This window comes from Protopterus annectens, chromosome 9.part0, assembly GCF_019279795.1.
Source record: "Protopterus annectens isolate FY-2018-M chromosome 9.part0, PAN1.0, whole genome shotgun sequence".
Classification (NCBI taxonomy): Eukaryota; Metazoa; Chordata; order Ceratodontiformes; family Protopteridae; genus Protopterus; species Protopterus annectens.
Genome location: NC_056743.1, coordinates 1510684219 through 1510697101, shown reverse-complemented (window position 1 = coordinate 1510697101; position 12883 = coordinate 1510684219). Strand labels below are relative to the sequence as shown.

General features: G+C 42.0%; 1 protein-coding gene across 2 annotated transcripts in view; it reads right to left on the bottom strand.

Annotated features, from left to right (window-relative positions):
* COLGALT1 (collagen beta(1-O)galactosyltransferase 1) overlaps positions 1–12883 on the bottom strand; it is a 1137248-nt gene that overhangs the window by 497804 nt on the left and 626561 nt on the right. For both annotated transcript variants that reach the window (XM_044084453.1, XM_044084454.1), the window contains exon 7: positions 5209–5285. In XM_044084453.1, coding sequence (XP_043940388.1) covers positions 5209–5285 — 77 coding nt within the window. The remainder of the gene's footprint in view (positions 1–5208; positions 5286–12883) is intronic.

The window sequence follows — 12883 nt, the reverse complement described above, 5'->3', positions numbered from 1 at the left end:
GAAACGGACAGTTAACAGACCTAATAGCAAGGGTGAAAGAAGTATAAATCTTTTTACACCATTTATCCAAGGCCCTAGATTCCCTGCCAGAAGGAACAGGATTTCTAGCAACTGTGTCTTTAACACCCTTAGGGCCCTGAGAAATCATCTCTGGGTCAGCAATAGGATTCTTGAAAAGGAACTGATGAGAATCAGGAACCCTATAATACCTGTCAGGCTTTCTGGGAGCAGGAGGAACAGAATTAAGAGTCAAAGAATTCTCCATGAAAACATCAACAACTTCCAAAACTGGAGGGATAGCCAAAGGCTTATGCTGTGGCAAATCCAAAAACTCCCTAATCCACTTCTTAGATGGAGGGTACTCCTGACTTTCCCATTTGAAATGCTCCCTAAGAGTATTCAGAATTATCTCCAAAAGAAAATCTTCTGGAGGGGAGGCAGAAGGGATGGAGTCTTCTGCATCAGAATCCTCAAAACCAGAAAAAAGCTGAGAGCTTCCTTCATCAGCAGAGGTGCTGGAAACCTCAGAGTCTAAGGCGGACAAAACTTCTGAAGACAATTCCCTAGCCCTTTTAGGAGGCGGCGGCTGAGAGCCCCTGATAAGAGTCAAGAGATCACCAGCCATCTTAACCATCTGACACTGAGGCATTTGAGGGGAGGAAGATGCCTGCTATGAAGTAGATTTTTGGCTGGAAGGCCTACTAGAAAGCTGGAGGGACGCGGGAGGCCTAGCCACCGCAGAAGTGTGAACCGATGTCGTCAGTCTGGATCTGGTCTCCAATCGAAGAAAAGAGGCCTCAGAAGCTGGCACCTGCTTAGTGGCTCTGGATCCAGAGGCAGCGACTGGCGGAGGGTCCGAAGGCGAGGTGAAAGCCTGCGGAATGGAGGACTCAAAAAAGGTCTCCGCAGATGCCTGCTGCTGAACATCCACAGACTGCAGGAGCAAAGAAAGCGCCTCACTGGCTACCACTGAACCGACAACCAACTTAACAGGGATGTCGGTTAATTTGACCCCAAGCCTGTCGCGGTCCTTATCCTTGTGCTTCTTAGGAACATCCGAAGTCGGGAGACCAGAAGACACCACACCAATGAACGAAGGGTGGCGCAGTGGTAGTGTTGTCGCCTCACAGCAAGAGGTTCTCTGGTTCGATTCCCGGCTGAGGTGCCTTCTGTGTGGAGTCTGCATGTCCTCCCTGTGTTCGTGTGGGTTTCCTCCCACGTTACAAAAAGACATGCATCTGAAGCATTTCTCCCTGGGCCTCCGATGAAAATTGGCTCGTTCCAAGTCGGACTTTCCCGGTTAACAAATGCAAAATCAATAAAAATAAATAAATGAACTTAGGCCAAACTCCGAAATGCTTGAACAAGATCCTAGCTCTACGGCGAATGGTACACGGGTTGAAAGAAGCACAGAGAACACAATTAGGGATGTCATGCTCAAGGCTGAAACAAGTGATACAATTTTTGCATCTTTTGGCTTTTCCTGGTTAGGGGACAACACAGCGGAACTCCGGTCCACTAATGATTGGTAGTTGATTTTTACATGCCGACTTACTAGCCCTGATGCACAACCTTCAACGAAGGTACACCCATTCACGCACGTCTCCACACAGAAGACGCTCTAGCTGAGAATCGAACCACACAGCGTCTTACTGTGAGGCGACAATGCTACCGCAGCACTACCACGGCTTAAGAGTGAAAATCAAGGTGCAGAATCAATTTTCTACAGGCAAGACAGTTATTAACTTTCACTGACATTTGTTAAAGAAAGAAAAGAGGGTCCCCAATGGGGTACTTATCTGAGGATGTCTTCAACTAAACAGTCGGAATACAACAAGAAGGCAATCGGCCGACCGGCACTTGTGCAAAATGCTTCTGCTTTGGGCTCCGTGGCAAGAAAGACTGAGGAAATGGCGTCAGCTGCCTTCCTTTGTACCGGCTGTCCTGACGTCAGGCTTAAACCGAAGGCAGCCGACATCATATACAAAGGACTTTGGTATTCTGGCCGACTGTGGGCTACCGGGAGCTGGATTACCTGTTTGTAAGGACTGCAACAGTGAAACACATCCTCTAAAACAGGTAAAACAAGAAGAATGGGTTTGGTTCTGGAAATTTCTTCTGTAACAGTCGCATGAGTTTTCAGTCAATGAATTTTCAGTCAAATTCTTTCAAACACTTGATTTTCAAGTCAAGTGCAGTTCAATCAAATGACAGTAAAACATCACAGTCATGTCCTCTTAGTTCAAAAAATGATGCTAAACTATTTGCCCAATGAGCAAAGACATTAGAATGAGAGCTCTAAAGAAGGAAAGACCCTCTTATTACCTACTCCAAACTCACTCTCAAATAAAAGCTACATTATTAGCGGCATCTACAGAGAATTCTATGTAAATTCTACTAACAAGGATACCTGTGATAAGCCATAGTTATATAAGAAATAAAAAAAAAAATACACTTACCATGACATTCTGTAATCCAAGGTATGATGTCACAGACATTAGCAAGATTTGTCAGGCAACAGTTTCATATATTCCCACAAACCATTCCCTCTTTCATCATGGACCATTCATGTTAGAATCCACAATTCTTTAGCCACACATTAGGTACTGAAGAAAAGAGCCTCGGTATACCTTTACACCTTCATGGCTGAGTTGCCAGTAACCAAGTAATCTAATTTTTTTCAATACCTTCTCTATTTTATTAGCTAACTTTCGATGAATGATTCTGCTTTTTATAACTTCATTACTCAAAGAAAGCTTCCTCTACTCTTGCACCACTAGAGAATGGTCCATATCTCATGATGTTTCAACCTTGCTTCTAAAAGACTGCCTGTGGCAGAGCTCTTCTGCACACTAATAGGCATACTTAGTGTCATTTGTCTTGGCAAAATCACAATAACCAAGTGTTCTTACTGGCTAGATTTTGACAAGTGCGGTAGTGATGATGGCTAAGCTGCCAGTACTGTGGGAGTCCAGCTTGTGCAGGGTGCAGTGGGGTAAAGGGAGTTAGGTAAGGAAACAGCCCAGACTTACTCAGGATAACAATGCTGCCAGAGTCAACCTGTTCAGTTCACTAGTCTGCGGACAATTGGGTTCAGTCCCACACTCAGTTGTTCACCCATGTGAGTGGTCTCTAGTGTGGGAGGGCAAACTTGGACACTCAAAATATAGCGGCTCCGACTGGTTGGCTGCTAGCCATAGCAGCCTAGTGGAGAGACATATTCAGTAAAAATCAGGTGTCCAATAGTGCAGCAAAACCAAATTTGAAGTAACAAATTAGCTGCTAGTTGTAGTTTGAATATTGATGAAGCAATCTCTACAAGAGTTAAAAGTCATGTAATTAAATTTATACTGAAGAAAAGCATCCTATACAGGGCAGCATTAGAACAAGAAAATTAAAACAAAAACAAAACAGATAACATAAAATCTTGACAGCAGCACTGTAGTAGAGTCTTAGCAGTAGCTTTCAAGGTAGCACTCCAACAACACTGCAGTGCTGTCCTATTCTAATTCGCTTCTCTGGTATGAAGGCAGCTCCATCTTGTGCCTGAGGTTACTCTGACAGTTTCAGTGATCTGTGCAGTCATCAAGGAACCAAAGTCTGCTAGAACGATTTCTTTCATTAAGCAAAACTGAAGGATGCTCAAAACCCAGACACAACAGGTTCTGTTGAGGGAAAGAGGCTACACTTTCCATCATACAAGCATCTATACATCTGACACTACAGCCTCAAATGATAGAGGGTAGAAAGACTGCAGTACAGTGGACACTGGAAAGGTGAAGGTGGCAGGTCACAGGAACCTCAACATGCTACCATTCTGAAACATTAAAATTAGTCCGGATGACAAAAGACTTAACTTTGCAACAGCTCCCACCAGCATTAAACCTATAAAGCAAGGAAATTAAAATATTCAGTAAAAATATATCCACCCACTGAAGACCAGACATCGACTGGTGGATCTCCTGCACTGGTGTTTATTATGCAATGAATTTTCAAGTATTCTTGCAGTATCTCCATGAAACATGGTTAACATGCTGGTAAACAGCAAGGGATTTGTTAACATGAAGCACCACAAATGCAAAGGAGCCCTGAGCAACATCATGGCAAATCAAGACTCTGTACAAAGTGATTATAAAGTGCCCCCCTCTGGGATGCTGACAAAGTGTAACAATAAAATAATCACCTTGTTTTTATCATAGTCACAGAAAATACAGTCCAGTCAGCTAAAACTGTAAGAAAAAAAATAAACAGGACAAAAAAATGTATTCTTGGAAGATTCCCAAGTACTCCTTGATGGCGAAACTTTAATTACCTGCAAAAAAATAACCACATCAATGAACATACATTTTAAAAACATTTTTTTTCTTAACTTACAGCAAAAGCATCTGTCCTCTAGTTCCAAAAAAACACTATCCAAGAAGACTGCCTCCTAACAGGACAATACACTATCTTTAGTACTGTTTAAGGAACAGGAGAATAACCTGAAGCCTTAATCGGTATACTGAAAGTAACCGAGAAGGCTTTATACAAAATGTGACAGTTTTCATATTTTCTGCATTTTTTTGAAGAGCTACAACTGATGCATAAAAGAATGACCTGGCATACGTCAGGTAGTACTGGCTATCTTAAAGCAAAGCTGAGACAGTTTGCACTTGTGTGAGTCACCCACCTTGGGTAATGCTAGTAGCAAATGACAATCCTCAATCCAATAATACAGGAGCAGACAGCCACAGAATAATGACAAAATGTGGGAACCACTTAGAAATAGAGCACCACGATGACGGAGGTAGATGCCACAACTCTGTCGCAGGACAAGTAGTACAACATAGCAATGTCCCCAAAAATCTTAATACAATGGCAAAAGTTAAAGCAACTTAAATACTAAAAATGTGACCAGACTGTTCACAGTGTGACAAATATATGTGCTGCAGGAACAGAGTTTGAAAAAATTTATGCACATGCACAAATGCTGCAGAACTATGAAGTGATACAATTTATAAGTATTACATACACAAACATCAGAATAAACGTTGACCTACCACAGTAATAAAAGCATGAAAATAAAAAGTTTTTTTTTTTTTTACTCACTACAAAAATTAGAAAGCAAATAGCCGAGGGGAACAAAGAATGATTTCACTCAGTTACACATAGGCAACGTGTGTCCTTTGCCTGGCAGTCATTTGACTTGTGCTAGGCAGCCAAACTCACCTCATCAAATCCCATCTTGTCAGGATATTTGGGAGAAACAGAGATGTAGCTTGAAGGTTCCAGTGGAGGATATTTCACTGTAAATAAAATTAGAAAATTAACTTAATGCTATCTACATGCCTCTTAAAATTACATTCTGGTTACTAAAAAGCAAACTTTACTCAGAGTAAGTAAAATCAATGACTCCAGGTAGAATTACGTATAAATGAAGGTTATGCATTCATAAGCCTTGGTGAATCTCCAAAATATTCACACAATCAGTAATGTGCAGTGAGTGCATTTTTTCTGCATTTTACTTTTCTGTTATCAATGAACTGCCTGTCAGATGCATTAAACACACTAAACAAACAAAAGGTGTGAAAAACAGAGGATACCTCTCCTCATCTTCTGTATAATGTATGGAATGCTGGTACTGAGAGGACCATAACAAACCATTCAGAGGTCACACAGCCTGCCCAGCTATCCTTCCAAACTCCCAACCACTTGATAAGAGAGTCATACTGGCAATTTCTCTGATGAGGAGGACTGTACACAAAAGCTCCAGTACTGGCATTAATGGGGAAAGTGCTTCAGGACAACTTCCTACTCAGAATAAAACTGAAATAATGGTTCTCAAAAGGAAAATAGCGTCAGCTGCCAGCTTCCTCTACTGAGGAAAAAAAATGTTCCAGCTGTCTTTCCAAGTGGAAGTTATATTAGTAAATGGGCGGGAAAATAATGAATTAGTCAGATCTTTCACAAATAATTGATCCTTTATCACAAACCGACCACAATAAGGTTAAAGCTAGATTCAGCAGGCCTGCTGAATCTAGCTTTGTTTGTATAACTTGAGCAAAAATCCAGGCCTTCTTTTTTGGTGAAGGTTCCCCTACAACCCAGTGGCAAGAGTGTGCAGTTTGAACTTGTCTGATTGAAGACTACAGGAACAGGGCTCAGTTTTGATATTTTTTACTGGTTAATTGGGTCATTTGTTTAAAAGCCTTTTCTGATTGCTTGTAGTCATCTAAAGCTGTTTTAAGTGTATTTGTTTTACTGTTTGTATTCGTTTAAAGCTGTTTTAAGTGTATTTTTTTACTGTTTTTACCTTATCTTTTCAAAAAAATATTTTTTTTCTTGCTTCCCACCTTTCTAAGTTAGTATAGTCCAGTTTTCAGACTAGTGCTGAATTCAGGGCTGTGTTACAATTTTCTGAGAGGGAGGTTTCTCTGTTCACCTGTGAGAGAGGGAGCTTTGAGCAGCCATCTGTCACTGGAGGAGTAGTTCCAGCCCAGAAGTTAGTAGCTTATAGGTCATTTTGGGCTAAGTTCTCTCTCTTTCATTTCCCTGCTGTAAAAACCGTGTTTGCATGGTTTTGCATGTCCGGGCAGCGTCAGTTACAAATACACATAAATACACAAAATCATACTTGGAGGCTCTAAATAAAACCCTGCAAAAGCATCACAGACCTCCAAAGCAGACACCCAAAAAACCTGCACCTCCCATCACAAACCAGACAACACATAAAACACAAAATCAGTGTGCCGCACAATCACAGCCATTAAAGCGAAATAACATACCTAACACACTAGTAACAGGCGACTCTAGTGAGGCACACTAACATCCCACTCACTAGGCTGGACAAGGAGAAGGTTACTCTTAGCTGCCTGTCGGAAGCCAGAATCCGCCACATAACACAAGCACTCAGGTCACTCCAGAACAAGTACAAATATGACTCTGTCATTATTCATGTTGGTGTGAATGACTTGAGACGTACCTGCCTGGACTACATGAAAAGAGACATGGAAGAGCTCTCTGATCATGTAGCCCAGGCAGGTATGACCCTGACCCTGAGTAGCATCCTGCCCTCACCAAGAATGATACCGCAGTATAAAGAAAAAATGATCAATTTCAAAAACTGGCTAATCTTCTGGTGTCATTCAAAGGGGATCCAGTGTCTGTCAGCCTGGGACGCCATGCTCGACAAGCCTCATTGCTTCACAAGAGACGGCTTTGCACCTGTCACCCCTAGGCTTTTAAATACTGGCCAAGGCTCTTGCTGTCCCCATAGTGCCTTTTTTAGGCAAGGCTCAAAAGTCAAACCCACCTCCGTAAACAGCACAAATAAAAAAATGAGGGTTATGCTACTCAACGCCAGGAGTTTAAATCTCAAAATGCACATGCTCGAAACACTCCTCAGTATGGAGAACATAGACATCTGTGCAGTAACTGAAACCTGGTTCAAGGCTCTATGAACTTGCCTTAGGGTTGGGAGGGTGGCCTAATGGTTAAGGTGTTTGCCTTACAAACACAAGGTGCAGGGTTGGAGTCTCACAAGGGATAATTGGCTAGGCTTAAAATGTCTCGCAAGGGCAGTTAGCCTAGTACTAATCTATGAACCTATGAACAGATCACCCCAGCACTACTGGGCTATAACTCATACCACACATTTCGGTCACAGAACATGGACTGAAACACAAAAGGAAGGGGTGTATCCATATTCATCAAGGATACCTACACCTCCAGGTTAGTGGCGCAGCATGATACCTCCGAGATCATCCATGTGCAACTAACATCAGGCAAATCGGCAATGCAAATTGTGGCCTGCTACAGATCACCCTCCATGATGCAGGCCCACCACTCTGCCTTTCTGGAGACACTGGAAAACATGAAGGTCCTACCGAACACCCTGATACTGGGTGATTTCAATTACCCTACCGTTAACTGGGAAAACTACTCAAGTACAAACTCCCAGGTCCAGCGCTTCCTGGAATTTATCAACTCAAATGCTCTGGATCAGCTGGTAAACTCCCCTACCAGAGGTGAAAACATATTGGACCTAGTCATCACCAACATGGGCGACAGGTGTTCCACACCGGAGGTCAACCCATCACTGGTTAGATCAGACCATAAACTAATCACTCTGGATGTCCACACCACACCACCATCTCCAACCAAGGAAACCACAGTGAAAAACTTTTCTCTAGCAAGGTTCACCTTAATTAAGACAGAGGTGGTAAGTTTCACAACCCCTACGCTAAAGGATAACAGTGTCCAAGATGCATGAACCTTTACAAATGCACTCTGAGCACCTACAAGGATGCATGGATCATGCCATCCCTAGCAAAACCAAGACTCACTCCCCTAAGAGAAGGAAACCAGTCTGGTGGCCCCTGCCATAAACAGACTATACAATAGGAGGAGGAAACTAGTTCAGAAAAAAAAAACAAATCCCAAGAAGGAAAAACATCCCTGATCAGTATCAGTAAAAAACTAAGGTCCCTCATAAAATCCTCCAAGGCTAACTTCGAAAGAAAAATAGCCAAGGATTCGAAAGATAACCACAAAGCCTTCATTAGCTATGTCAAGAATCTAAGTGGCAACTCACAGATATGCTCTGAGCTAGTTCAAAATAGCACAAAATATACTAAACCCACTGATATTGCCAACATCCTGGCAGATAGATTCAGTGCAAACTTCACCCCTCTCTCATCCCCAAAAGGGCCCACAACAATATCGGAAAAGTGTAGTGTCCTGGAAATCACAGACGCACAAGTGAAAATAGCCCTTTCAAAAGCCAAAAGCACAGCGTCAATGGGGCCAGATGGTGTCCCAGGCTGCGTCTTGCACGAACTACAGAATGAACTAACCCTCCACCTAAACACACTGTTCAACCTCAGCCTCTCCACAGGCTACGTGCCCATAGAATGGCACACAGCAACGGTTATTCCGCTCCACAAAGGAAGGGCCACAACTGACCCTGGTAACTATCGCCCCATAAGCCTGACTAGCCTGGTCTGCAAGGCTATGGAGCCCATCATCATCATGGAACTCATTAACAAAAGACATTGGGAACCTCCAAACACTTGACCCGACCCAGTTTGGCTTTGTTAAGGGCAGATCATGCCTACTAAACCTGGTTGACTTCTTCGAGACAGTCACCAAGCCATAGATGAGGGGAAGGTAGTTCACACAGCCTACCTTGACCTCGTCAAGGCTTTTAACACCTTTCCTCACTCTGGAATTATAGAAAAACTCACCAGCCTGAACATAAACCCCTACGTCACGAGATGGGTTGCCAACTGGCTTACAGGCAGAACTCACACGGTAAGAATAGCAGGCTCCAGGTCCTACTCTAAACCAGTCACAAGTGGTGTCCCACAAGGCTCGGTCCTGGGACCCCTACTGTTCAGCATATACTTCTCAGAAGTACAGGCAAACACAGGAGGACTATGGCTAACCAAGTTTGCCGATGACTGCAAACTGGGAGCCATAATTGACTCTCCTGCTGACATGGACATTCTCCAAAAGGGCCTTACTGAGACAGACACCTGGTGTCAAGCTAAATGCCAAAAAATGCATAGTCATCCTGTTTAGGAAAAACAAAACACCCATGAATTGCCACATAGGTGGCAGCCCCCTTACTACAGAAGAGGTAATAGAGAGATCTGGGGACCCAGGTAGATAGTAATCTCTCTTTTTAAAATCATATTGCCAAAGTAGTTAGGAAATCCTTCTATGTAGCCCATCTAATTACTAATGGATTCGCAACTAGAAATAAAGAGGTTATAGTGCGCCCCTCTACTCGTCACTCATCAGACCCATCATAGAATACAATTCCCAATTTGGGATGCACCTCACAAGACACTTCCAACAGCTGGAAAGACCACAAATGTACCTCACCAAGAGGATTACCAGCCTCAAAGATATGTCCTATGCAGCCCGACTGGAAAAACTCCAGCTGTACTCAGTCGCATATCGCTTACTCAGAGGTGATCTCTGCCTGACTTACAAAGCCATGTCCAATTCAGAATTGATGGACATGCTCCACCTAAAGAAATCCAAGTCACTGCGAGCCACTTGCTCTAGTGAGCTAAACAGAACATGCTGGAGGGATAGCTTCCTGTCACTGAGACTCTCCATGCTTTGGAACAAAATTCCTAACTACATTAGGCAGAGCCCCTCACTAAAACTCTTCAAGAGAAACCTTGACGAGTGGATGGGTAACAGAAAATACACCCCTGGGATCACTTCATTGGCTCTTCTTGACAGAGGCTCAGTTAATTAATGAATGGGGCGGCGAAAGCTGACACACTCTGGCAAGGCTTATAAATGCCTACCTATGAACCTAAAACAACTTATGGAATCAAAAGCAGTCTTTACAAAGCAGTACTCTCTGATAGCACACCACGTAACTCCAGAATCCTCTCTGGTACTCCCATCAAAATGATGAACAGGTTATCTTTGCAGATAAGATCCCAACCTTCTACATCAAACATCCAACCTGTACCAACAAAATATGCATGTAATGCCACAACCCACCCAGAGAGCAAAAAATACATAAATTATGAAATGATCATTGCTATAGACAGGACATACTGTTACTACTGCCACCTGGTGACCTGCAAAATACCTACAAAAGAGCTATGTTTGATTAAAGAAATTAAAAGATAGTAGATGCTCACAGTAATGTATTTCAATTTGCTGGTGTCCAACAGCACCTCCACTCCAGCAGAGATAATGACCAAACTAATGCACACTGTATTTCAATACGCTACTGTTATGCACTGCCATACCCTACACCCAAGATCATTCATTGTAACAAAAAGTACTGCTACCAGTACCCTGCAATACATCTTGTATATAGCCAATGGAAAAAATCTATAAATGAAAAACATCTCTGAAGATAAAAATCACCATTTGATTAACAATAATAGCTTGACCATCATATCTTATTGCTGTGGCAACTGTGCTGGCACTGTATAGGTTTGAATCCCACCACTGCCTTCCAAAAGTAGGGCCAGACATGGGATTAAGCAGGGGCTAGGATGCTGGCATTCACTCCACCTCCCCAAATGGGACTGATGGACACAAGAAGAATGGTATCTCTGGAATTACAGACTGCTGCCAAACAAGTTAAAGAAAGAAAAAGTGCATACAAATCTGTTTTACTAGTCAGTCACCAAATACAAGCTGGCCTCAATGTACTGGGAATATGCACTACTGCTCTTTATGGGCTTCTGACATCCACACACTGAGTACTTACAGAGAGAGTATTTGGTCTAGCATCCTAGTCCTCTTTCACACCATTCCCTCTGTGTGCCACAGAGTCTTCCAGTGCCACTAACTCAGAGTAACTACTTTCAAAAAATTACTTAACACACAGACAAATTCTCAGGGAAGGTTGGTAGAATTCTCCAGTTTCCCACTGCTTTTATCCTAGCAAGGCAGGCACTGTCAATACTTTGGATTACTGGGCTAGAGACTCACCAGCAACCACACCACTCGATTTACAGCAAATAAAACAAATAGAAAATATTAACAGCTCCAGAGCACAGTCTGGTCAACTACAGATAGCTATCACTAGCCGGACAAGCTAAAATGCTTAAGCATTACCTGACCTCAAAAAGTAAATATAGAAATACAAGCTACATCATCTTAAACAAATTTAAAATATTTAGACATTAAAGTCATAGCAGTACAGTTACAAATTAAGTATGCAAAGCTAAAGGTAGTTGCACAATGAAAAGAAAACAATTTTGCAGACAGAATATTTAAAGAAAAAACATCTAAATGCTCTAGACATCTGTAATTGTCAGAATAATGAACACCAAGCCATACGAAGTAACAACATGACAAACAGGAAGATGACAAAACAGAAAGCATACACAGATATAGTCAAAGCTCTCCTTAGCAATACTTACTGACTACAATGATCTGGTTTCAGCTGAAAATAAACATTTCTGCTTGTCGCCCCCCCCCCCCCCCAACTAGAAACCAGAGATGTAACAAAAATATGTTTTCCACATTCAAATGCCCACAGAGAGAAAAGAGCAGTTTCACATTTACATATTAAAGGACTGCTTTCCCAGCTCACATCAGTTTATCTGAAGTGTCCTTTAATTGCATTTTTACGTCCTTTTGGCTTCCTGATGCAGTTTAATAATAATCTTCTGGCAATTGTAGGCAGACAATTATCCTTTCCTGTGAAACTGCATTTTGCCACACAAACACCGAAGAATAAGGTTACAGCTTTCCAACATATTTTTCTTTTAGCATTTTATATAACAAGATTCCTATGTTTCCAAAATGCAATTTCAAAGAGCAGTTTTTTCTGTTACACATTTTACAATGCAAAAATAAAAATAAATAAGCAGGCAAAGTGCAGATGTTACATTTTTAAATTCATTTTGTACTATCCTGGGATCACATTCATGAAGAAAGTGGAAAAAAAATAGCTGCCACAGAAATGTAAATTAGTTTTCTGCTGTCATTCAGAATTGCACACTTCCACCCTGATCACTATTAATGGCCACAGGTATTTCAATTTGCTGCTGTTATTCACAATTACGCATACTCCCATCACCCTAATTACCATAATGGCCACAGATATTTCATATCTTCTGCTGTCACTCACACATCACACACATTACTGTAATTAAACAAAAAAGGAAAAAATGCTTACACATCATGCAGTAATAAAACAGAGGCTGGCTAGCACTGTCCACAGGTCTCAACCTGCTTAAAGGCCAGTGCGGAACACAAACTATTACCTTATTTTCGCACAGAGAAAAAAAAGCATACCACGACCAGGTCCTTCAACCAAAATATACATTTAGTTAAGTCTACACACAAACAGTTACTCATGCAGACATTTATATGCAACACACGCACCCAACAAATGACTTTACAACTGGTA